The sequence below is a fragment of the Stegostoma tigrinum genome, chromosome 36, assembly GCF_030684315.1.
Source record: "Stegostoma tigrinum isolate sSteTig4 chromosome 36, sSteTig4.hap1, whole genome shotgun sequence".
NCBI lineage: Eukaryota > Metazoa > Chordata > Chondrichthyes > Orectolobiformes > Stegostomatidae > Stegostoma > Stegostoma tigrinum.
In genome coordinates this window covers 20,337,050-20,363,796 of record NC_081389.1, presented here as the reverse complement: position 1 = coordinate 20,363,796, position 26,747 = coordinate 20,337,050, and the positions used below count along the sequence as shown (strand labels likewise).

The following is a 26,747-nucleotide window of genomic DNA, read 5'->3' as shown; positions in this document are numbered from 1 at the left end:
AGGAAAACCTTGAATGGGAGATTTACAGGGTGATGGTGGAGTTGGACAAATTGGAAAGCACTATCAAAGAGTTGGCATGTGCAGAATGGGCCAGTTTTCATCCTTTTGCCCTATACGATTTTATGAACTAGATCTGTAAATGTGAATACTCATACATACGCATACACGGGACCATTGTTGGATATCAGCTATTGGACAACGTACAAGAGTTTGAGACCTAACAAGATGGGATCTGTAACCTGAAATGGGACCGGCAATATTTATTAACTCAGAAGAAGAACTGGCATTGAGCTCCTTGATCACCCGGCGGTCTGTATCCTGCCTGGCTGTGATGCTATGAACATAATGCTGCAGCCTGCGGTTGAGTGACGCCTTTCTTTCTTCACCTTCCAGCCTGTCTCTTTTTCGACCAGAAATCGTATTCAGCACCACGGAGAGCTCCCAACGACTGAATAGATAAACGCCCTGCTGCTCTTTCCTTCCTAGAATTTCACCTTCTCCAAATCCTTTTCTACTGGCTCCTTTGATCGCCTCCGATAGTTCTGACCAGAGGTTATTAACTATTTAAACACCTCTCCCGCAAAAAAAAATTGATGATCGGAAGCCCCGTCCGGAGCAGCGTTGGAGGTCTGCAGCGGACATGGGTTCAATGCTGTATCTGTGCCTACTAACTATCGCAACAAGTAAGTGCTCGATTTATCCCTCCTTTCTAAAAGAAGTTACACTGAGGCGGTGCAAAATGTGTAATTGGGTAGGCTTACATTAATGAGTCTACAAGACTGCATCTAATGTGTACTATTAGTCCCACAGATATTGCATGTTGACATGTGTTGTAATCCGAGTGTGTGTGTGTTTGTGACTGCAGCCCAGACGTTTAGGTTTGACTGTGAAGGATCAGTTTTGTTTTCATATGTTAACTTGTAAAGCTGATGCTGGACGTTCGGAAGTGTGCAGCTATAGAATTAGTGGGAGAATACAATGCTGGGAGAAGAGAAAAAAAATGTTTGCCAGGACATCTACAGGCCCAAATTGTCGACCCCCGCCCCCATAAACTGGAAAGGAGAGACGCTATACTATGCATTATCTGGAAGGGTTTTGGTAATGAAATGCCTTTGGATTAGTTTCTGTCAGTTTTTCCGATATAGTGTGAGGAGCAGCATTGTTGCAAATAACACTCTACACTGAACCTTGAGGCAAATTATATAGGGACAATGAACCGACACTTCTTGAATTGCATTAAACATAAGTTCAAGTCTCGGAAACCTCAGTACCTCCTAAACCCCATACACACACAATCAGAAGACTGCAATTACAATTACCTCTCTAATATGTCTTAATGCAAATACATTACCTTGAGTGGAAATGAATACTTGGTTTGGATTTTGATTGATTAAATGTTGACCTTAATCAGAGATTATTAAAACCAAGAAAACAGGATTGTATTGAGCAAAAGGATGCTTGTATGCGTGTTTGTATGTGTCTGGGTGTGAGGGAGGATTTAGAAATATAGAATTCCACATTTTCTGATCTGGGAACCAAGTCAATTTAATATTGCACATTACAAACCCTATTCCCACTTAACTCAACTCTCCTTTGGAAATGACATTTACTGTCAACAGGATGAAGAAATCATTAGAATACTGGGATGGCATGGTGATCCAGTGGTTAGCACTGCTGCATCACAGTGCCAGGACCTGGCTTTGATTCCAGCCTCGAGTGACTGTCTGTATGGAGTCTGTACCTTCTCCCTGTGCCTGCATGGGTTTCCTCCAGGTGCTAGTGTCTCCTCCCACAGTCCAAAGATGTGCAGGTTTGGTGGATTGACCATGCTAAATTGTCAGTGGTGTCAGGGATAGGTTGGTTGGATAGGACTGGTCATAGAAAAGGCAGAGTTACAGAGATGTGATAAGGAGGTGGGTCTTGGTGGGATGCTCTTCAGAAAGTTGGTATGGACTTGATGGGCTCAATGGCTGGCTTCCATACTATAGGGATTCTATAATTCTATCTTTAAGTGCTAATGTCAGGCCTGTTTCAAGTAGCTTGAAGATGTTGACAGAATGGTGCACAACACTGAAATCAAATCAAACAGATGAAAATGTCTGATGTTTTAGTTTTCAATGGCATTTTAAAATAAATATTCTTAACTAGTTTTTAGTTTTATTTTTTCAAACCCCGCTCCATAGTCTCAGAGGAATTGATTCTGTTGTCTATCTAAACTTCATACAGAGTCTACATCTGGTGTTGTACACTGAATGCTTTATGTTCTAAAGATCGTATCTGAAAAATAATTTTTCCCACATCTTCTCCCTGAAGTTGCAACATGCTGTAAGGCATGGTTCTATGGCAGCTCACTTGAATTTCACTTATCATTTGACAGGGTGCATTGACAACAATTACAAAGCCTTGCATTTATATGGCATAGTGGTAGCAGCTTTTCATCTTATTAGATGATGGTTTACACAGTCAACTGTATATTCATCATCTGCTGTGGCTCAGGAGGCCCACTCCAGCACCACAATCTCTGCAGAGCAAGACTGTAGGCTTAGAAAGTGCATGATTCACTGACCACTTATTACTCTGAGATAGCTGAGCTTTTCGGTTCTGCTCATCTCTCCCAGTGTCCTTCCAAACACATGTCATGGCCATCAACCAATGTTTCCCATGTGTCAGTGTCATTATCTGCTATCTTCATATCTCACTGTGAAGATACCCTTGAACCAGAGATATAGACCCCCAGGAAGTCATTGAAGCTCAGAAAACAGGAACAAGAACAGCACATTTAGCCCTTTAAGCCTTCCCCACCAATAAAATCATGGATGATCATAAACCTAGTTTCCTTTTCCCAATTTCTCCCCTGTAACTCAGGTAGCCCTAAAAACAATATCTAACTCATCTTTAACTAGTCCTAATCCAGTGGCTAATCACTGTCCAGAAGGAAAAACAAAGAACTCCTGATGCAGAAGGTCTGAAGCAAAAACCCAAAAGTATTGGAGAAACTCATCAGGTCTGACAGCATTTGTGGAGAGAGAATCAGTGCTAATATTTTGAGTCCTGTGACCTCTGTCTGAAAGAAATGTTAACTCTGCTTTCTCTCCACAAATGGTGCCAGACCTGCTGAGTCTCTCCAGCAATTTCTATTTCTGTTCACTGTCCAAAACAAAGGCTGTCGTCCATTTGATGAATGTGGTTGAGCCATTGCAGATGTCACTGGCTCAGTGATGAGTGTGCGCTGATTGAATGAGTATCCCCCAGATCCTCCGAATGGGTGACTTTATCCTGCCAAGAGATGCAGGACCTGTCTGAGATAGTGAAGATTAAAATGGTTGAGACATTCCTCCTGCTATGCAATTACACTCCAGGGCGCATTCTGTACAGGAGTGCACTGAGGTTGCAGGCTTGGTCAATGCACAGTTTGATGTTCTATAAGGTTTTTGTTGCCTACAGATTGATGTACCAGCTGTCGCTTTGGTAATGATATCAGCATCAAATCACAGAATATTCGTGATTGTGAAGCCTAGATATGTGAAAATGCAAACATCCCCCAGTGGCATTTTGTCACTGCTGATTTACAGCAGTATAGCAATTTTCTTCCTGATGCTGACAGGCAGACCAAACTCTTTACTGGTGAAAGAATTGGTCGATTGCTGATGTAGGTATTCCTCACTGTGAAATGTTAATGCATCATCAGAATAAAGGAATTACTTGAAGGGGTCTTGGTGTAACTTTGACATTGGATCTCAGGTGAGCAAGAACAATTAGAGTTTCGCAAGTCTGGACTGTTAGTATATATCCCCTGCCAATGACCTGAGGGCATATGACAGCAGCAAAATGAAAAATGTGCAAAAGTGTGTCAATGCCAAAACTGTTTAATCTCACTGGAAATCTCAAAGGGTTCCAAAGTTGCCCAATCATGGTTAGCCTTACTCACCATGTTGTCACAGAAAGAGGAGATCACATTCGGCAGGTACAACCGGTGGCCGATTTTCTCCATCAGCTTTAATAGACCATTTCTACTCACATCATCAAGTGCCTCGGTGAGATCAATGAAGTCTGTATGTATATATAGATATCATGGCAATTCTCTTACAGCTAATCAGGCTGAGACGATCGTGTGAATTGTAGATGCGTTTGGGTTCTGGAACCAGACTGTGATTCGGGTTTTGAAAAACCAGCAGATGCTGGAAGTCAGAAACAAAAACAGAAATTACTGGAGGAATTCGGCAGGTCTGGCAGTATCTGCGGAATGAAAGCAAATTTAAAGTTTCGGGCCCAGGGACTCTTCTTCAGAACTGATTGTAGCTATGAATGGAAATGGCGGCTAATGATCTTTTGGATGTGAGATGGTAGGTGGGGATGAGGGGGATCCATGTGGAAGGGTAGAAAGGGGTAAGGGCCGAAGTGTAGGAGATAGGTCAAGCATGACCCGGGTCTTGTTAATCACAGCAGCGGGCACCTTCATTTGCAATCTACCCGTCGCTTACTCCTCCCCCTCCACCCACCCCATATATACCAACCTTTTCCTAGCTACAGTCAGAGCGAGGAAATGTCATGTTCCAGGATACTGCCATACAGCTGTATATCAGCATTGACAAAGTGACACTGAAAGCTGTTGATATTTTCACATCTACAGGCTCCACGATCACCATCAATCTGTCTTTGATGCTGATACCATTGCAGAAGCTGCACTTGATACATTCAATCTGTAAAATACCAAAGCCTGGCAGAACATCCTGCTTTCTCTCCACAGAAGCTGCTGGGACCTGCGGAGTTTTTTGTTTGGGATTCGGGGCAAACGTGTTCAGCCAGGATCCGCAACACAAACAAATACTCTAGCCACAATGCTGAGCAAGGTGTTGCCTCAAATCTTGTTACCATTGTTGTGCTTGCCCTTCCTGCACAGAGTCACAATCTTTGTCCCACCTTTACCCTGCAGCATTGTCCCCTCACCTTAGAGAGTTTCTGGAGATGCTGCAGGGAGCGGTGGTTTGCCATGCGTAATGCATATGGCATTGCACCCAGAGCTTTGTTCATAGCAAGCATTGCACTGCAGGTTCAATATACAGCCCAGCATGATGGGCAGACTTTCCACTGTGTTTTAGAGCTTTCTTATTGACAGTGTTTTTCTCAGAGTACAAATCAACGTAGGGCTTCACTCACCTGCTCAACAACAGCAGGATCTTCAGCTCAGTTGGCTGGACAGCTGGCTTATTATCCACAGTGACAGCAGCAGCATGGGTCAGTTCCTCCAGATGAGTAGAACATGTAGCTTTCACCTTCTCAACCTCCTCTCTCTCATCTGAGGCATGGTGACTATCAGGTTAAACCACCACCAGACATCTCCCTCTCTCTAATGAGAAAGCAATCATAAAGATGTACAGAATGGAAACAGGCCCTTCAAGTCCAACTCATCCATGCAGATCAGGTAAATTAATCTAGCTCCATTTGGCCCATATCCCTCTAAAGCTTCCTATTCATGTACACACCCAGATGTCTTTAAAATGCTGTAATTGTACCAGCCTCTCTCTCACACACACACACACACACACGTGTAAAAGTTGCCCCTTAGGTTCCTTTAAAATCTTTCCCCTCTTATCTTAAACCTATGCCCTCTAGATTTGGGCTCCCCCATCCTGGGAAAAAGACTTTGGCTATTCACCTTATCCATGCTGCTCATAATTTTATCAGCCTCTGACATTTCAGGGAAAATAGCCCCAGCCTATTCAGTCTCTTCCTGTCGTTCAAACCCTTCAGCGCCAGTAACATCTTTGTAAATTTCTTCTGAACCCTTTCAAGTTTCACAACAACTTTCCTTAGCAGAGAGACCAGAATTGCATGCGGTGTTCCAAAAGTGGCCGAACAAATGTCCTCTACAGCTGCAAGATGACATCCCAAATCCTAAACTTAATGCACTGACCAATTAAGACGTGTACCAAACACCCTCTTCACTGCTATGTGACTTTATAACTGTTTAGCAACACTTGCATTTGCATAGCACTTTTAACATAATGGCAATAACACACTGCAAAGAAGGTGATGAGGTTATAATTGGCCCCATGCTAAAGAAGGAGGCTTTAGGAGCGTTGTTAAAAACTTGGTCATAAAGTTCATTTCTAAGTAGAAGATGTGGAGGCAGAAGTTTAGAGATGAGGTTCCAGAATCAGATGTTTGAAAGCACAGTTGCCAATGGGAGGTTAAAGGAGGCCAGTACTGGAGGAATACAGAGATTTTGAAGGGCTGAAGGAGACTCATACACAGGCATAATTGAACAATACACAACTGATAGAGGACATTCTTTCTGCTCCTCACTCTGAGTACTGGATGCTCAGAGGATTGCTTTGCCCCTGGTTGATATGGGGCAGATGCAGGGTTTAAAATTTAAAGGGCCATTTCACGTTTTCAATAGGGATAACAATTTGCATTGTGAATGCGGTTTTCTGAAAAAAAAAGCATAATTATTTTTGAGTAGCCCTAGAAGACACAGCCCGCACTGTCTAAAGAGTGGGTACTCACTTTCCTCTCTCACTGTCTCTTTGATGAGATTCATTCTCAACGGAGATAGGAATTCCACCAGCTACTGATCAAAACTAAGTGAACCCGATTCCCTGTTATCAGCTGGGTTAAGCAGTGCTCTGATTCTTATCTGCACCATGGTTTGGAGTGGCAAGTAGCTATGTAATGTTCCAGAACTACCCTGGAGCTATCAGCAATTAAAGATTAACCTCCTGGAAGCTGGTGCAAACAAACCCAAGGGAAAACCACCTGTGTCACAGACAAGACTGGAGAGCCGGGGCTCTTCTCCATAGAAAAAGGAAAAAAAATCACAGAATGGCTGCAGGACAGAAGGAGGCCATTCAGCCAGCCCTGTTGGCGTTGGCCCTCCAGAGGATCAATTCACTTAATGTAATTCTCCCCACCTTGTCCCTACAACCCTGCACATTCTTCTTTTTTCCAATAATAATCCTCCTGAAACCTTCACTTGAACCCACCTCCACCAAAGACTCAGGCAATACGTTCTTAACTTATTGAAAGGTTTTCCCTCATGATGTCATTGCTTCTTTTGCCAATCACCTTAAATCTGTGCTCGCTCATTCTCGACCCTTCCATGAATGTGAACAGCTTTGCTCATCAATCTGCTTTTCCCAGAACCCCGCGTGATTTTGAATACCTTTGACAAATCAGAGGAATCCTGCAGCAAGGTATTAACTGTCTGCTTCTCCAGTGTCTGCCAGCCATCTACACAACATAAGCCATAAGTGTGAGGGAGAAGTCTCCACTTGTTTGGATAACTGAAGCTCCAACAGCACTCCTGCAGGTTCAATACCATTTCCAATGCGGGTCGGCCCGTATCTCATCCAATACCTCCAACATTCACTCTCTCCACCTTTGAAGCTCAGTAGCAACAGTGTGCAGCACCTACAAGAAGCATTGGAGCAACTCACCCAGGCTCCTTAGACAGAATGTTCAAACTAGCAACCTCCCAAAGTCCAAAGATGTGCAAGTTGGGTGGATTGGCCATACTAATTTGCCCATGGTGTCCAGTTCTCTGCAGGTTAGGTGGGTTAGCCTTGGGAAATGCAGCATTATTGGGATAAGGTAAGGGATTGGATCTGGGTGGGGTGCTTTTTGGAGGGTGGTGCAGACCCAATGGGCCAAATGGTCTGCTTCCACACTGTAGGGATTCTATGATTTCATACATCTAGAAGGACAAGGACAGCAGATACATGGGAACACAATCACTGGAAAGTTCCTCTCCAAGTCACTCACCAGCCTGACTTGGAACTATGACACATTGGGTGTCCCTACTCTCTAGGGACTGCAGCAGTCCAAGAAAGTAGATCACCCAAGTAGATCACCATCACTTCAATTGGCAATTAGGGATGGGTAATAAATGCTCACTAAACCAGAGATGCCCATATACCTTGAATGAATAAAAATAACTGTGAGAATACAGAGAAAAGATTCTACAAAAATTTCAAACACATGGGGATCCTGGATAGATAGATAAAGATTGACTTTGCCGTTGGCAGCAGAATAAAGAATCCAAGTGATCAGCGAAAGAATCAAAGGCAAGACAAGATAATTGTTTTTACACAGGGAGTGGATGGATCTGGAATGAGAGTCTGGTGGAGGCAGATTCAATCATGTCTTTCAAGAGGAGATTGGATAAACGCCGGAATGCAAGTAATTGCCGAACTATAGGGAAAGGTGGAGCTGGTGGGGCTGGTTAAACTCCTTACACAGAGCTAGCATAGCCATAATGGGCCAAATGACCAGCCCCTGCACTTGTAACAATTCTTTGATTCCATGAAATCCAGACGACATTATTTTAAAAATAATATTTACTTTAGTTACAAAAATATAGGAGGTGTGAGAAACAGGCTATTTGACTTGGTAGGGCATTAACCTAGATGGTCATGAAACCTCCAGAAATAGGTCAAATCAAAGTTGACAACCTACACGTGTCACAAAATTAACACCAGGCACCTCAACACCATTGAAATGATTTTTTCACCTCCAAGAGTCAAGCCAACTCTGTTACCTTCTTTCCTTCTAACAGTTAGCTCAAAATCAGTAGTGACAGGGAACAGCAGCAAATTCTCTAGCTATCCTCACCAGAGGAAAGGCATGAAAGAGGAGGGTGGAAATGAAGCGGTTTAGAAACCAGAGCAGTGTTAGGCTGGATTTAATGTGCACTTTACTTTTCTGCAGGAAGCCACAGTGCAGAGGTTGAGGAGAGGCTAATGAATTACCTCCTGGATCCAGAAAGGTACAATAAACTGATCCGACCAGCTGTCAACAACTCTGAGCTGGTCTCTATTGTCTTTCAGGTCTCACTGGCACAGCTCATCAATGTGGTAAGTTAGCAGGGGCTAAAGATGTACTGCCAACATTTAAAGCATCTGTTTTCATATTATAGGTCTCGATGAAATATTTGTATAGTGCCCTTGACAACAACATATCCCACTGCCATTTAATAGGTTTGACACTATATCTCATTAATTCTTTCAAGGAGAAACACGGTGGAGAGATCCAGGGCTTAGAATCTCGAGAATTTCAGGCATTGCGGCTGATGGTAAATTAAATAAAATTTTTAAAAATCAGAAGGTCTCAGACTTATGATGTAAATTGATCAGAATTTTCTTTCATGGAGTAGGGTCAGGGATATATGTCAGTAAGAACAGTATAGAAAATACCCCCGCCGTTCTGTATAAGTGCCCTGGGACCTGAAACTTTACCTCTGACAGTGCAGCACCCCCTCAGTGTCAACCTAGGTTTTGCAATCATGCATGTGGAGTTAAGCATGAATCCATAACCTCTGGTTCAGAGACAAAGGTTCTCCCACTAAACCACAACCAATATCTTCGGATTAAACGGTGGTTGAGGATATTTTATTATAGCATGATGTGTGTCAAGGGGTCAGCTTTGTTTCTTCCCCTACAAGTGAACTCCCTTCCTCTCCTAAAGTTTTGTTCCAAGCTGGCTTATATTCCCACAGGTAATTCAGTGATCCTTCACACAAGTGCTTCTCCAGTATAACCCCAGAGTGTGCATATCAGCTGAGTATTTGATCAAAAGAGACAGAGCATCCATTAGATCACTCCTAGGTCTGTACATTCCTGCCCTCGGTGACACCCACATTCTACGCAGAGGATATCTGTTCTCAGGTGACATAGCCTAATGCAGAATTAGTGTTGTAAAAGTGTACAATTGTTGACATGGTAACAGTGCATGTTACAATATGCCAACAGATGCATGGGAACACCATTACTTGCAAGTTCCCCTCCAAGCCACACGCCATCCTGATTTGGAAATGTATCAGTGTTCCTTCACTGGGTTAAATCCTGTAACTCCTCCCTGGACTGCCATGGTTCAAGAGGTAGCACAGTGGCTCACTGGTGAGCACTGCTGCCTCTCAGCGCCAGGGACCTGTGTTTGATTCCACCCTCAGGTGACTGTCTGCGTGGAGTTTGCACATTCTCCCCGTGTCTGTGTGGGTTCCCTCCAGGTGTTCCAGTTTCCTCCCACAGTCCAAAGAAGTGCAGGTTAGGGTGGATTGGCCATAAATTGCCCATAGTGTTCAGGGATGTGTAGATTAGGTGGGTTATAGGGGGAATGGGTCTGGGTGGGATGCTCTGAGGGTTAGTGTAAACTGTTGGGCTCAATGGCCTGTTTCCACACAGTAGGGATTCTATAGATACCATCACCTTGGGCAAAAAGTGCTGGCCCATCTAGCAACACCCAATCCCTTGAACAAATTTTAGAAGGTAAAAATAAAAAAACTGCGTTAATACAGAAATGTATTTACAGACTTTAGAGAGGCACAGGCATGAGTAAAACTAATCAATGACAATTACAAATATTATTCATGTCGACTCTCTGTGTCCCCCAACTTCCCACCCTCAACCTTCTTTATGTTTAGAATGAACGTGAACAGATCATGACAACAAACGTCTGGTTAAAACAGGTCAGTATCTCTGCATGTTTATCTTTAAAATGTGGGAATGACCACGCTGAGCATGGAGACAGGGTCACTTCCTCTTGTGTGGTCCACTACAGGAGTGGAATGACTACCGCCTACGATGGGACCCGGAACAGTTTGAAGGTATTCGGAAACTACGGATTAACGCCAAGCAGCTTTGGCTCCCAGACATCGTATTATACAACAAGTAAGTCAAATTGCAAACGCAGGAAAACAAAAGCATTTCTTGAGCTCCTTTGATGAAATCAGAATGTTCCGTAGCTCTTTATAGTCAATGACATGTTTTTGAAATGTAATCATTGCCATAGAAAATGCCAAAATATGAGACGCAAGCTCCCACAAACAACAATTTGACGTTAAAGGACTCAAGCTTATGATATATATTGATCACAATTTCCTTTTACGGAGTTTGGTGAGGGACATATGTTAGTAAGAACAGTATGGAAAATACCCCTGCCCTTCTGTATAAGTGCTCTGGGACCTGAAACTACCTCTGACAATGCAGTACTCCCTTAGTGTCAACTCTGCAGTGCTCAGCAGTGAGAAACAATGTCAACCCTAACCTGTATAGTGCAGCTGCTCAGAGGGTCTATGCATGCCCATATTGACTTCCAGTTTCAGAAGCTATTGCCATGCATGAACCTCATGGGTCTGTGCAGAGGTGGGCAAAACCATGGGGAACATAAGCCAGACCCCCTGTGATCTCATTGAAAGAGCATCATGTTATTGTTTACTTGAGAGGGTGGCACTGATGCCTCACAGCGCCAGGGGCCTGGGTCTGATCAGGATGGTATTGTAGCACTATTCAAGCCAGGCCAGAGAGTTCTCCTTTTGTCCTGGTCAGTTTTCCTTGCTCAACCAAAACCCTCAAATGCCACAACTATTCACATACAGGAAACAGGGAGCACAGTGGCTCCTTGGTTAGTGCTGCTGCCTCACAGCACCAGGGCCCTGGGTTCAGTTCCACCCTGGGGCAACTCTCTGTGTGGAGTTTGCACATTCTCCCGTGTCTGTATGGGTTTGCTCCAGTTTCCTACCAAAGTCCAAAGATGTACGGGTTAGGTGGATTGGCCATGCTAAACTGCTCATAATGCCCAGGGATGTGCAGGTTAGGTATGGGAAATGCAGTGTTACAAGGATTGGGGCCAGTCTGAGTGGGATGCATTTTGGAGGGTTGTTGTAGATTCAATGGGCCAAATGGCCTGTTTCCATACTGCAGTGATCCTATGATTCTAGGGTGGATTGGACCTCTGATCAATAGTTCATCCGAAAGGTGGGGACCCTACAGTGGAGCATTCCTTCACTTCAATACCATAAGGTGTCAGCCTGGATTTTTGTGCGCATTATATGTTTCCAAGCCCCATGCTTACTTTAACATTAATTCACAAACACTTGAAGTGAACAGTGAATGCAGGTATTCCGCACAATGTGATTCAACTGTGCTCTGAAATTGTAACAGCAAATGTGTTAATAGTTCATACAAAATCCTGAAATCGCCTGTTTTAAGAGTATTAAGCGACTAGAATATACTGAAGATCTCTGTTGAAGAGCAAATAGAGGAATTTCATGTCAAGACATTCAATAGTGTGCAATTGCAATGTGTTTGCTCCACTCCACCAGCCTCATGCTCCACATCTATTTTATCACTAACTTTTTTTTAATTTCTGAAAACCTTTCTTTCTCATTGTAGTGCTGACGGGACCTATGAAGTTTCTGTGTACACTAACGCCATTATTTCCTATAATGGAAGCATCTACTGGCTACCACCTGCCATCTACAAGAGTGCCTGCAAGATCGAAGTGAAACATTTCCCCTTCGACCAGCAGAACTGCTCCATGAAGTTCAGGTCCTGGACCTATGACCACACTGAAATTAACCTGATCCCCAAAACTGATGGTGCAAGCATGGATGACTTCACTCCCAGCGGTGAGTGGGACATATTGACACTCCCAGGGAGGCGAAACACAAATCCACTGGACCCAACCTATGTTGATGTGACATATGACTTCATCATTAAAAGGAAGCCCCTCTTCTACACCATCAACCTCATCATCCCATGTATTCTCATAACCTCACTAGCCATTCTGGTGTTTTACCTTCCATCAGACTGTGGCGAGAAGATGACTCTATGTATCTCTGTTCTACTCGCACTGACTGTGTTCCTCCTGTTGATTTCCAAAATTGTCCCACCAACCTCCTTGGATGTTCCATTGATTGGGAAGTATCTGATGTTCACCATGGTGCTAGTGACATTTTCTATAGTGACCAGTGTCTGTGTGCTCAACATTCACCATCGCTCTCCTAGCACGCACACCATGCCCCAGTGGGTGAAGAACATTTTTTTGAATAGGTTGCCTTCTCTCCTGTTCATAAAGAGACCTCAAAACAATTGGACTAAGCAAAAATTACACCAACCCAGGAAAAGCAATCTCTGCAATGCCCATGCAAGTCCAGAAGAGAGCAACAAGAACTTTTCTTTCTTTATAAATCCCACCTCCACCAAAGTTTATGACTTCAACTTTATGGAAGCAGCTGATTCCTGCCAACAAGACCTAAGGCTGAGAACATCCACAAAGCTCCCACCTGAATTGCAGGATGCTCTCGATGGGGTGAAATTCATTGCGGATCACTTGAAGAATGATGATGAAAATCAAAACGTAAGTCATTTTATGAGATCAAGTTGAGCTATCAATTGAGCCCAGACTTATGGCTATGGCTCCAAGTCTGGAGTGGTTCCCCAGCTGGTTTACAGCCAGTCCATCCCCTTGTCCAGTACGGGTCACCTTTATGTCCACTATTTTTAATTTGGAGTCACTACAAATACCCAACTCTGTGGATATCTGTACTGGGTTAATGGACCTACGAATGATCATATCGCCCACAGACACCCCTATCTTGTGCCCGATCTGTATAATAATGGGCTCCCGAGTAGCAGCACTCTTTTGGGTTTTTCAAGCAAAGGTCCTTAAGCTGTTCTTGTTGATGTAGTTGTTCCTCTGTCCTTGCAAAAGATTTGGTCCATAATCTTCTCCTGTAGCAAAATGGCTCTCCGTCTCACAATCTCCCTTCACCAGGCAGGCAGTTTTAGTCATTAGACACAAAAATAGAGACTGCTAGAAAAGCTCAACAGGTCTGGCAGCATCTGTAAAGAGAAATCAAAGTTAACGTTTTGGATCGAGTGACCGTTCCTCAGAATGATTCTGGGGAAGGGCCATTTCACTCAGAACATTAACTCTTGAGTTCTCCCCACAGATGCTGCCAGACTTGTTGAGCTTTTCCAGAAATCTCTACTGTTGTCTCTGATTTACAGCATCTGCAGTTCTTTCAGTTTTAGTCATTAGACTGGGCCAAGCCAGGCTGAAAGGACCGCTGGTGCTCCCAGCAAACTGAACCAACAAAGATGTTGCAATCCGGGTGCTGTTTCCAACACTCTCGATGTTATTGAGTTGCTTGCTTGCTCAGCACTGACAATGAAGCAGCAGATCAGAATGAAAAGAAGGGTCAGCATGGAAGGGTAACCCAAGACAGCAGACTTATTTCAAAGGCTGGAACCTAAGGGAATGAAGGAATTCAATCCCTGGCAGAAACCAGCGTCATGTGCTATCTCCATAGATAAACTGGTCTAGGGTATCCAGTTCCCTTCAGCCCTCAAACAAGTCCAAACATGGAAAATCAAAATAATCCCCCTCACATTGGTATTCTTGTAAACATCCTGATGAGTGCAAGAACAAAGTGTGCAATTATTTTCAGCAGTATTGGGATTGTGTCACTGTACTCTTACCAGACAATTAGGCTCCTCTTGCATTAGAGAGAACAACAGGTGGTGATTTAACCTGAGGGCCACCATACCTCAGGTGAGGGGAGAGAGGTTAAGAAGGAGAGCCTTTCATGGTAACCTCAGCTGGTGTGGGGAATTAACCCACACTGTTGGCACTGCACTGCCTTGCAAACCCACTGAGCTAAACTGAACCCCCTGTTTTCAGCAGTAATCGTAGTGCGTACAATCAGTTTACTATTCCTCATTCTTTAAACAACAGTTTTCAAATTTCTATCTACACATGATGATTCCAAAACTACAAGTAAGTAAGGAATAACAAGGAATGTAACTTCATCCAAACTACTGTACTGTCATGATTGCGTAAACTGCATTTAAAATGTTATTTTGTTTCAACAGGAACACATAGGATTATACCATGTTATAACATACTTTTCTTCCAGTACATGTCCTTGGATGACTGTTGAACAATGAGAATGCACAATCAATATCATCATATTCTTCTTTTCATGTAAAATAAATCCATGATTATAAATGCAGAATTTTTACTCACACAAAAGCACAACATTCACTTTGGATGCTAATTGTGGGGAGGGGTGACACCGCTTAAAGTTCACATGGGGGCTGCTAGTGGCTACTTCACAGAGCACAGTGTTCTCACTCTTGTGTGAAAGGATTGTGAGTTCAAGTCCCACATCAGGCTCAAAGCATGAAATTGGGCCTCTCAATGCTGCCCTGTTGGAGGTGCTGTCTTTTGATGAGACACTAATCCACCTCAATTATTCATGGAAAAAAGATCCTACGATACTGTTTGAAGAGGAGCAGAAATGTTCACCACACCGTTTCCCCCACTTAACCAACATTCCTAAAGCAGATTATCTGATCATGTTTGTTGCAGCTGGCTGAGTTAGTATTCTCACGGTCATAGAGTTTCACAGCATGGAAAGATTGTAACAATTAAATTACATTTTGCTTGCGTTAGTAAAATCTGTAGCAGGAAGACTGAAGGGAGCCAGGACATGAGGCAAATAGAGAGGCCTGGAGAAACTCAGCAGGTCTGGCAGCACATGTGGAGAGAGAAACAGGGTTAACTTTTCGAGTGTGGTATGATTGTTCTTCAGAACTACTGGGAAAGATGAAGTAGTAAACAGAGCAATGATTTCAATGCAGGAAGGATGCGGGAATGAGAATAAGCACAAAGGACACATTATTTGGAGAAGAAGAGGGTATGTTGTTTGCAGAATTATCAATAGAATAACTTTGAATCATGACAGCACAAAAGAATTATGTTTAACTCATTTTGTCTGTGCTGACTCTCCCTCGGAGCTATTACCCCAACCTTGCCCCGCATCCCTGCATGGTCCCATTTGACTCTTATTTCGAAAAAGTGGCAAGATTTAGGGCATAGAAGGATCCCAGTCTCCCCATCACATCTGCACCAGCTAGAAAACAAGCCACCTAGCCTAATACCATTTTCCAGCACTTGATCCATACCCCTGGAGGTTATGGGACTTTGGGGTACATATCTAGACACCGCGTCAACGAACTGAAGATTCCTGCCTTTACCACTCTTTCAGGCAGTGAGATCCAGCTCCTTTATAAAGTGGTGATAGAGATAGAGATAGAGTTAGAGATAGAGAGAGATAGAGAGATAGATAGATAGAGAGAGAGAGAGAGAGAGAGAGAGAGGGAGATTGGAGACTAGGAGTGGGAGAGGAACCATCTTTCAGATAGTGCACGCCTCCCTTGATTGTGTGCGACAGTGAAAGAAATGAGATTATTCCCAAATATTTAATTAAGGGAATGTTGCATGTTTGGGTAGCTAATGAGCTCTCTTCTTCCCAAGAAGCACGCCCCTGTATAGCAGGATTCATAGTTACTAAACAACCAGTTTGACGCAAATTTTCATGCAGAGCTGCCAAACAATGGTTGAAAGCAGAAATGGGAGAATATGAACATGCTACTTTGGAAAGCCTGTCTGAAATTATGGCTGAATTGTCAGCAAAACGTAATGAGAACTTAACTATGCCACAGTTAGCCTAGAACTAGCTAGGCCACTTTTGAAATACTGTTTTCAATTCTAGTCTCCCTGCTATAGGAAAGATGTTGTTAAACTTGAAAGGGTGCAGAAAAGCTTTACAAGAATTCTGCCAGGGTTGGAGGGTTAGCTTCAGGGAGAGGCTGAAAAGACTGGGGTTATTTTCTCTGAAGCTACAGAGGCTAAGGGGTGGCCTTATGGAGGTTTATAAAATCATGAGGGACATGGATAGGGTGAATAGCAAATGTCTTTTTCCCAGAGTAGGGAGTCCAAAATTAGAAGGCATAGGTTTAAGGTGAGAGGGGAAAGATATAAAAGGGATCTAGGGGGCAACATTTTCACGCAGAGGTTGGTGTGTGTATGGAATGAGCTGCCAGAGGGGGTGGTGGAGGCTGGTACAGTTACAACATTTAAAAGGCGCCTGAATGCGTACATGAATAGGAAGGGTTTAGAGGGATATGGGCCTAATGCTGGCAAATGGAACAAGATTAATTTAGGGTATCTGTTTGGCATGGAGGAGTTGGACCAAAGGGTCTGATTCCATGCTGTACAGCTCTATGACTCTATACATGCTTGATGCAGAGTGAGAAAAATGATCGAGGAATGTTGCTTAACCTTCTGAGCACAAACTTCACCAAAAATAAACAAGTATATTTTTAAAGATGACTTAGACAGAGTACAAACCTAATTCTTGCCCTGCAGACATGAAATGAGCTACATAACACAAATCCATTTGTTTTCATAGATGGGATTGGGTGGACTAATGGCTGGGCCTGATGAATGTTTCTGCCTCTAACTCTGTTGGGAGTCTTTGCCAGAGGCTCAGCTCACAGATTCAAATTGAAAACCAGCAAAGAGAGTCTGAAGATTATAGGAGTCAGTGAGCTGAGATTTCCCAGAAGGATTTTCAGGCAGCACTAAACAAATATTAAACTTTGTATAAATTGGCCAGAAAAACCATCAAAGAGAGAAATCAAAAAATATACTTTGAAGTCAAAGTTTCAAGGAACAGGATTTTTATTACACACAGAGGTGGGGTTTGGTAATAACTTAGTTTGGAAATGATGGTGCTAAGCCTTATATTCCAGAAGATCCAAGGTTCAATTGCTGCTGTTTGAGACTGTCGGAATGTGAAAACTAGCTTTGTACTGACTCCATTTGCAGAAAGGCTAGTAACCAGAGGACACAGATTAAAGGTAACTAAGAATCAGATGGAGAGAGCATGAGGTTTTTTTTAATGCAGTAAGTTGTGGTAATGACAATACCATATGTATAAGGTGCAATATATTAGTCTCAGGGAATCTGCTGCCTTGAGAACAGATTAGAAGCGATAAAAATTTGCAGAAATATTTAATGCATACTTGAAAACGAAAAATGCAGTGCATTGAATAAAAGCAAGATATTGGGATGAATTGGCAAGCCTTTTCTAAGAGCCAGCACAAGACACAATTGGTTGGAATGGCTGCCTTCCATACTGTGAAATTGTATGGAATGTTAAAGAAAAGAAAATCAGCCACTGTTCCCATCCCAGATCTCTGTTCATTTGCCCTGTGGTGCGATGCACAGACAGGGGTTTGTCAGGATTATTGGTCAGTTGCATCAATGAGTAATGCCTGGCCAGAACTGCACAATGACATTTGGCTTCTGAGGTGAGTGATCTGAGATTTCAGCTCCCATCGGGACTGCACAATAACCATTCAGGAGAGGAAGGGAAGAGAGTTAGACAATGACAGGGTAATTGAGGGCTGGTACATTGCCAATGAGCCGACCCCCTCAGTATGGATATGACTCTTTTAGAGGCCTCTCCTTTAAAAAGTAATTACAACTGCTGAAGAGCCAGCTGAACATAGAAGAGTGAGATTGGAGAGAAGCATACAAAATCTGAATAACATGAGATACAGCCTTGTTTGATGCAGCATGAAATTTCAGAATGTTTATGAAGCTTGAATTATTTGAGGAGAAATGAGTCTTGTGTAACCCCCTTCTGCATAAATAAAAATGCATTGAATGTTTTGTCTTCCAGGTGACTGAAGATTGGAAATATGTCGCCATGGTGGTGGATCGCTTGTTCCTCTGGATTTTTATTGTACTTTGCATTATGGGAACAGTTGGTTTGTTTCTCCAGCCATTTTGTCAGTCGCAGAAACATTGAGCTTTGTTGGATCTCTGCTGTGTATTGTGCATGGAACTTTTTAAACAATGACTGTTTGCACAAGGAAGGTGAACCATCCCAAAGTAATGAATATGCTTCAAACGCTCTCCCTTTACCTGCAAAGTGTCTGTACTATATTAAGATGCATTATTATATCAATTGTGGCATAACTTTTCCTCAGTATCAACTTTTAATAACCATGCAAAGCTTTGATTTAATATAAAATACTTTTAAATGTAACTTTGTAAATTTTTTAAAAGATTTTGACAGCTACACTGTTCTAAATAAATGGAAGCACTGCAAGACTGTTTTTTCAGTCTAATGTCTCAATCTATCCCTGTTAGATATTAATAAGGTCCTGGACCTTCCACATAATGTGATGGTCAAGAAGGGTGAAGAAGGACCCTCACCAACCTTTACAGATGCACCACAGAAAGCATTCTTTCTGGGTGCATAATGGCAACTGCTCTGCCCAAGACCATAGGAAATTATAGAAAATTGTGTGCACAGCCTAGACTATCACAGAAGCCAACCTCCCATCCAAGGATTCCATTTATATGTCTTGTTGCTGCAGAAAGGCTGCCAACATCATCAAAGACCCCTTCCAACCCAGTAATACTACCTCCAACCTCTTCCATCAGATGGTGGATACAGAAGCTTGGACGCAAATATCAACAGATTCAAGAACAGCTTCTTCCCTGCTGTTGTTAGACTGCTGATTAGACCAACTTCAAATAATTTGCCTTGTGCACCTCCTGTGCAGTTGTAATCTGAATGCCTTGCTCTGTCTAAGCACCCTATCAACTATATGTCCTTGTTTGCTGTGATTTGCCTGTACTGCTCACAAACAAAGCTTTTCACTGTACTGATGTACATGTGAATAAATCAAATCAGATCAAATTGAAATAGAAGCAGGAGTATGACATTCAAGGCTTCCCATCATTCAGTAAGGTCATGGTTGATCTACCCAAGGCCTGAGTTCCCCTTTCATGCCAGCTTTTCATTGTCTACAACTCCCTGGTAGTTCAAAAGTCTATCTCGTGCCCCTTTAAAAACTTCCAGTGATCTAGCCTCCACAACTCTCTGAGGTAGAGAATTCCAGACATTCACTACCTTCTGAGAGAAGAAATTCCTTCACAGCTCCATTTTAAGTGCAAGACCCCTTATTCTGTGTCCTTGAGTTTGAGATTTCCACACTAGTAGAAACATCTTCTCCACATTCACCCTGTAAAGCCCCCTTAGAATCGTGCATGCTTCAATAAGGTCAACAAAACCAGCATTAATTCTGGAGCTAAGGGGGTTGATCTATGAGGAAAGATTGAGGTGACTGGGACTCTACTCATTGGAATTTAGAAGAATGAGGGGGGAATCTTTTGGAAACATATAAAAATATGAAGGGAATAGACAAGATAGAACCAGGGGGGTTGTTTCCACTGGTGGGTGAAAGTAGAACTAGAGGGTATAGCCTCAGAATAAGGGGGAGAAGATTTAGGATTGAGTTGAGGAGGAACTTCTTCATCCAAAGGGTTGTGAATCTGCACAATTCCCTGCCTAGTGAAGCAACAGAGGCTACATCATTACATGTTTTTAAGGCAAAGATAGTTAGATTTTTGAACAGTCAAGAAATTAAGGGTTATGGTGAGCAATCAGATAAGTGGAGCTGAGTCCATGAAGAGATCAGCTATGATCTTATTGAATAGAGGAGCAGGCTCGAGGTTCTCATGGAAAGGAGCAACTAGCATCTGGTGGCACCAACTATCTCATGCATTGCCAGTAACTCAGCATACTGGAAACAAGAATCAAGAAAACAATGTTTAAGTAAATGAAGATCAATTGTATAATACGGAGATAATGGGAACTGTAGATGCTGGAGAATCCGAGAGAACAAGGCGTGGAGCTGGATGAACCCAGCAGGCCAAGCAGCATCTTAGGAGCACAAAAGCTGCCGTTTCTGGCCTAGGCTTTTTCTGATGAAGGCTCATGGCCCGAAACATCAGCTTTTGTGCTCTTAAGATGCTGCTTGGCCTGCTGTGTTCATCCAGCTCCACACTTTCTTACCTCTATACATGTTTGAGCTTTGGGTATGTCATGGAAAGTCTTGCAGAATTTTCAGAATCGCTCAGAGTTTAGAGGCATTGCAAATTTCAATTTTTTAAATTCCCAATTCCTCCTGTTGTAAATTCTAATGATTTAGGGTGACCTAAAGATAAATAAGAAAAAAATTGTGTTAATATCAAAAGCTAAGTTGTTGGAAATCTGAAACAAAAACAGAAATTGCTGGAGAAACTCAGCAGGTCTGGCAGCATCTGTGACAGAAAACAGAGTCAACTTTTCAAGTCCTGAACAAGGGTCACTGGAACATGATATGTCGATTCTGCTTTCTCTCCACAGATGCTGCCAGACCTGCTGAGTTTCTCTGGTAACTTCTGTTTTCACCTGCATTCAAGTGTTATTGCTACTAGTAGCTTTTCCTACCAGGAGTCCTACCATCATGTTATGTTACTGTCATCTGTTCCATGCTATCACCCGCACACCCACTGCAGCTCGTCTGAAACTGCTCTGTGCCATCTGTCATCCCACAAAACTTTGATTAACCTCTCTTTACCACTACCCTCCACTTTGCACTCCAGAAGAGATTTCCATACCTTTGCAGTTCTGAACAAATGTTTGGGGAACTGACTTTTTTTTGCTAGATGTAAAAGAATTGCTTTCTCAGTCTTTCCCTCCACCTATAACACCAATTTATTTTTTCCAGTCCTTATCTGCCTGTATGCATGTGTAGTGGGGCTAGTTTATAAGGGGGCTGTAGTTTTAAGTAGTTGGGTGTATACTGATGTTCTTCATTGTTTACCTGTAATTAGAGCACATTTATTTGCAACAAGTAGTAATTCTTGTTAAGTGTAGAAGCCTGGTCTGCGCTTCCTGTCAATCTGCATATGAATTGGAGAATTCTGATGCAGACAGGAAGTGAATAGAATGTAACATCTTATAAGTTTTTTTTCTTCATTATCAGCTTCAGTTTTCTTGTTCACACATCCTTCATCTTCACAAAATTTATCCTGGCTATTACCTTCCTTCTTATGATTCCTGTGTCACATTTGCTATCTTCAGCTATCATTTGTCTTAAAAAGACAAACATATCCCAATGTGACACCATCTACTTCAACCTTCACTCTAATCTCTTCTAGTGTATTTTTTCTGACTGCCATTGTTTGTGTCTGCCTGGTGTTCATTCTCAAATCATTTGTTAAACTTCTAGAATTTATTTCTACAATTAATGGTAGTGTTGCCGAACTGAGGGAACTGGGTTTCTGGTACATAATTCTTTGATATTTGCATACATACAGATAGCATGGTTTGGAAGGCATTTAGCATGCTTGCCTTCATTGCTCAGTCCTTTGAGTATTGAAGTTGGGAGGTCATGTTGAGGTTGTACAGGACATTGGTGAGGCCTCTTCTGGAATATCGTGTCCAGTTTTGGTCGCCCTGTCATAGGAAAGATATTATTAAACAGTAGAGGGTTCAGCAAAGATTTACCAGGATGTTGCTGGGAATGGAAGGATGAGTTGTAAGGAAAGGCTGGATAGGCTGGGACATTTTTCCACTGGAGAGTAGGAGGTTGAGAGGTGACCTGATAGAAGTTTATCAAATGATGAATGGTATAGATAGAGTTGATGGAAGTTGTCTTTTCCCTAGAATGAAGAATTTCAAAACTAGGGAGCACATTTTTGAGGTGAGAGGAGAGAGATTTAAAGAAGAGTAATAGGCATATTTTTTACATAGAGGGTGGTTCGCTGTGGAATGAACTTGCAGAGGAAGTGATGGAAGCAGGTACATAATTGCAACGTTTAAAAGACATTTGGATAAGTACATGAATAGGCAAGGTTTGAAGGGATATAGGCCTGGAAGAGGCAGATGGGACTAGTTTAGTTTGGGATTATGCTTGGATTGGGCCGATTGGACTGAAGGGTCTGTTTCCTGCTGTATGACTCTATGACTCTACAATATTTTAGGGACTCTTTCTGATTTTGCTATAAGTTTGTTACGGTCTTGCTTCCAATTTTGACTTCTGAAAGTATATCTAATTCTCTGCATTTATACATTCCCTTCAAAATACAAAGCACTTTGCAAGTTGCATTCAGAAGGGAAGTATTCACATGCAAACAAGTAAAGCAGCAATTTATATAATGTAAATTTCCACAAGCAACAGTGTATATTTGAAAAAAGGCTGCCTTTTATATACTGCCTTTCACGTCCTGAGAATACACTGAATGCTTTGCGACCACTGCAATTCTTCGAAGTGTAATTGCTGTTGTACCGTAGCAAACGATGAAGCCAGCCAATTTGGAAATTGCAAGATCCAATGAACAGCAGCAAGATGAGGACCAGATAATCTGTCTTCTTTTAATTATATTGATCTGTACATCGCTGATGATTTCCTTGTTCTTGTTCCAAATGACATCACAGGATCATTTATATCCACCTGAAGGGGGCAGATGGGGCCTTGGTTTAGCAGCTTAATTGAAAAGCAGCACCTTTTCCACTGCAACACTCCTTCAGCACTGCACCAGAACTATCAGCCTGAGCTTTGTCCTTATGTCTGCGGAGTGAAGCTCGACCCCATGACCTGCAGCCATAGGGTGTTTCGTAGAATCCCAACAGTGCAGAAACCTTCAGCCCATTGAGTCTGCACCAGCCACCCCCAAAGAGAGTCCCACCCTATCCCCAGAACCCCACACTCACTGTGGCTATTCCACCTAGCCTACTCATCCCTGAACGCTAAAGGGCAATTAGATGTCGCCGATCCAGCCTAAGCTGCACATCTTTGGCCTTTGGGAGGAAACCAGAGCGCCCAGAAGAAACTCACACAGACACAGGGAGAACGTGCAAACTCCACACAGACAGGCACCCAGGGCTGGAATCAAAACCAGGCAAGGCAGCAATGTTAACAACTGGGCCACTGCTCCTCCTGTTTCTTTGGCACATTACTGTATGTGAACAGTTAGGGCATTTGATGGATGTTGTTGAGCAATGAAAGCTGACAAGGACAAGAGGAGAACTCTCTGTCCTGGCTTAAACAGTGCCACAACACCAGCCAGATTATCACAGCATCCACTCCCAGTTTGAGCATAGAGCACACACTCCACTGCCACAGTGGTTCGCAATGTGTTAATGGGTCTCTGTACTCTTGAACTGAGAAAATGATTCCTGGTCCCAATCTCCCTCCAGGAGCTGCACAGGGGCTCAGTGGTTACACTGCTGCCTCACAGCGCCAGGGACTGGGTTTGATCCCATCGTCGGGTGACTGTCTGTGTGGAGTTTGTAAATTCTCCCAGTGTCTGTGTGGGTTTCCTTCCACAGTCCAAAGAGGTGGACTGGGCATGCTAACTTGCCTATAGTGTTCAGGGATGTGTTGATGAGGGGGATGGGTCTGGGTGGGATGATCTGAGGGTAGGTGTGGACTTGTTGGGCCAAATGGCCTGTTTCCACAATGAGGCATTCTATGACAGTTGATGAAGTTGGAAAGTGCATGCGAGATGGCAGTGAAAAGTTCAGGTTTATACATGAAGCATTCCATAACTCAATATTCTCAACATTCTGGATAGGTGGGAATAGGCAATTACTGTCTGTGTGTTCAGACCCCAGTCAGAAGTAGTGCCTTAGATAGAGAAATGGACAAAATGATTGGAAAATAGTTTGAAAAACCACCTATTCCAACAAATCATCATTAAACTCTCTTGGATACAGCCAAAATCTAAAACAGTTATGTCATTCAATTCATCCAAATCTTGTCCTTATGGTTCTTGCTTCCCTTATTCTGAGCTGCTGGTTAATTTTGCAGGATAACATTCACTGACAAGGAGCTAAATTGAGCCAGCAGTGATTTGTATTTTGGGTATGTTGTTAGGCTTAATGAGCTTGAATTTTCCCCTGGCCAAATCATGTCATTAGCATTAGGAAAAACATGATACAAAGCATAACTATAATCAGTCTTTGTGGATTCAGGCCTCATATGTATACCAATGCACAAATGTCAAAGAAAATTTGCAGTAGAAAAGTGGAAATTTGCAAAGAAAATTTGTCGTGTTAAATATTACTAATTGCTGTTTGTCTAGACATGGGCAACTGAAGATTCATGCTAACCGAGCTATCTATTACACAGCTGGATTCACTGAAGTGTTCAGAGCAAGGTGGTGCTCTCAAACAAATATCTTAAATTCAGCTGAGACAAAAAGAATAGATTTTATAAAAACCGGCATTTCTAGCCTCTGTTCTCACTGCTGTCTCCGGTGTATAAATAAATAAAATAACCGAATGGAAATGCAGGATGCTGGAGTCAGATTGTCTGGAATTGCCTACTTCCCACTGAATTAACTCATGCACAGTTTACTGAAGCAGATATTGTAGTCCTATACCTTCACAGACTGATATGTTGTGTTGTACGCCTGTAATGTCCTTTTCTCATAAAAATCACATCATGATAGATCTGATCATATATGAGTTTTGAAATGCATCAGTCACACATCAGGTATCATATCTTGTTGCACGTAAAATTCCTGGTCACACTTAACAGAGGCATTAAAAATGAGAATGTCGATCACTGCTGCGGGGTTTTCTTGGAGCTGATTTACAAGCAGCTGTCAGAAAGAAAGGACTTGTTTTAAAATAATACTTCTCACAATTTAAGGACATGCCAAAGCTCTTCATGGGCAGTGAAGTATGTTTGAAATGTAATAATTGTTTTAAGGCAGGAAAAGGCAGCAGCCAATTTGCACAAAGCTCATTCCCAGAAACAGAACCGAAGCAAATAATATGGCCATCAGTTTTGGATGCTAGTTGAGGTATAAATGCTGGCTAGGTCAACAGAACAATTTATACTGTGTAATATTTTGTATTCACCCAGAGCAGCAGGTGGACTCTTGCTTCACATCTCAATCGAAACTGTACCTTCAGCAGTGCAGTCCCTCAATGATGCACCAAAGTCTCAGCCTGAACTATATACTCAAGTCATCGATGTGAAATCATGACCTTCTGACTCAGGAAGAAGCATGCATCCCTCCGAGCCACTGCTGAAATGATCAGGCCAGAGACACTTGAGCATTGCCACAAGAGGCAATATGCTGATGAAGCTTTATATCTGGTCCCCAGTAGGAAAGACGCATGAATATCAAATTGCAGAGGGAACAACAATTTATACAGCCTGAGGAATGGGTGCTTATTGATTGGGAAACTCCCAAAGAAACCTGCACAGCTACACATAGCCCAGACCATCTCAGAAGCCAGTCTCCCATCCATGTACTCCATTTACACATCTTGTTGCTGCAGAAAGGCTGCCAACATCATCAAAGAGCCCTCCCACCCCAGTAATGCTCTCTTCCAACCTCTTCTGTCAGGCAGAAGATACTGAGGCTTGAACACACGCACCAACAGATTCAAGAACATTCAACAGATTCTTTCCTGCTGTTATTAGACTGTCGAATGGACTGTCTGACTTCAAATAATGTTGATCTTGCTGATGTTGATCTTGTTTTGCACACTTCCCCTGTGCGGTGCATCCTCAATGCCACCCAATGATCTGCCTGTACTGCTTGCAAAACAAAGCTTTCACTGTACTTAGGTAAATGTGACGACAATAAATCAAGTTAAATCAAAAACTGCCTCAGTTGTCCACAAGATTTGTCTAAGAGATGCTAGTGTATATTTGACCTCAGGATGTGTCATAAATTTATTAGACTATATATCTTTAAAGAAGTGCTTAGTTATACAGCAAGCTATCTCACCAGCAGAAGATGACTACATTGTATGCCCATTTCCATACGAAAACTCTCCAGCTATTCTTTGCACAGTGTCTTGGTATCATTTGATTTCATGGGAGAATGTGCACTGGGCCATGGCTTGATATATCATCCAAGAAGCCACCCCTGCAGCTGTTCCTTGGCATTACACTGAAGTGGTAAACAGATTATGGATCAATTTCTGGCATATGATTTGAGCAAACAATCTTCTGATTCAGAGAAAGGAGTAACACTCACTGAGCCAGAACAAACTCTGGAACAAGCTGATGTAATGTGCTCTCATTATAAAATAACAGTCATCTAAGCTACCATGAGTAACCTCGATGGACATCTGCTTTTCAATATTAAACTGAATAACGGAAATGACATGCAGTTGTAAATCTAATTTGTTCAATTTAGGACCTTTAATAGAGTGACTATCAAACATTAAAAGAATTGCTATACCCAGAATTCAATATCAAACTACTGACCTCCAGCAAATAGTGTAAGACATCATATTGAAAAGG

At 42.5% G+C, this 26,747-nt stretch overlaps 1 protein-coding gene across 4 annotated transcripts; it reads left to right on the top strand.

The window, feature by feature from the left end:
• Window positions 1-349: 349 nt before the first annotated feature.
• LOC125446806 (neuronal acetylcholine receptor subunit beta-4-like) lies at window positions 350-18,640 on the top strand. 4 transcript variants are annotated; one of them, XM_048520653.2, is made up of 7 exons: window positions 350-683; window positions 8,710-8,855; window positions 9,011-9,073; window positions 10,421-10,465; window positions 10,558-10,667; window positions 12,171-13,137; window positions 18,317-18,640. In XM_048520653.2, the coding sequence occupies exons 1-7, from the start codon at window positions 641-643 to the stop codon at window positions 18,443-18,445; spliced, it is 1,503 nt and encodes a 500-aa protein (XP_048376610.1). In that variant the 5' UTR covers window positions 350-640; the 3' UTR covers window positions 18,446-18,640. The 4 variants fall into 4 exon arrangements, with proteins under 4 accessions (XP_048376610.1, XP_048376609.1, XP_048376611.1 ...); XM_048520652.2 differs by lacking the exon at window positions 9,011-9,073 and having other exon boundaries at window positions 8,829-8,855; XM_048520654.2 differs by lacking the exon at window positions 9,011-9,073.
• Window positions 18,641-26,747: the final 8,107 nt, after the last annotated feature.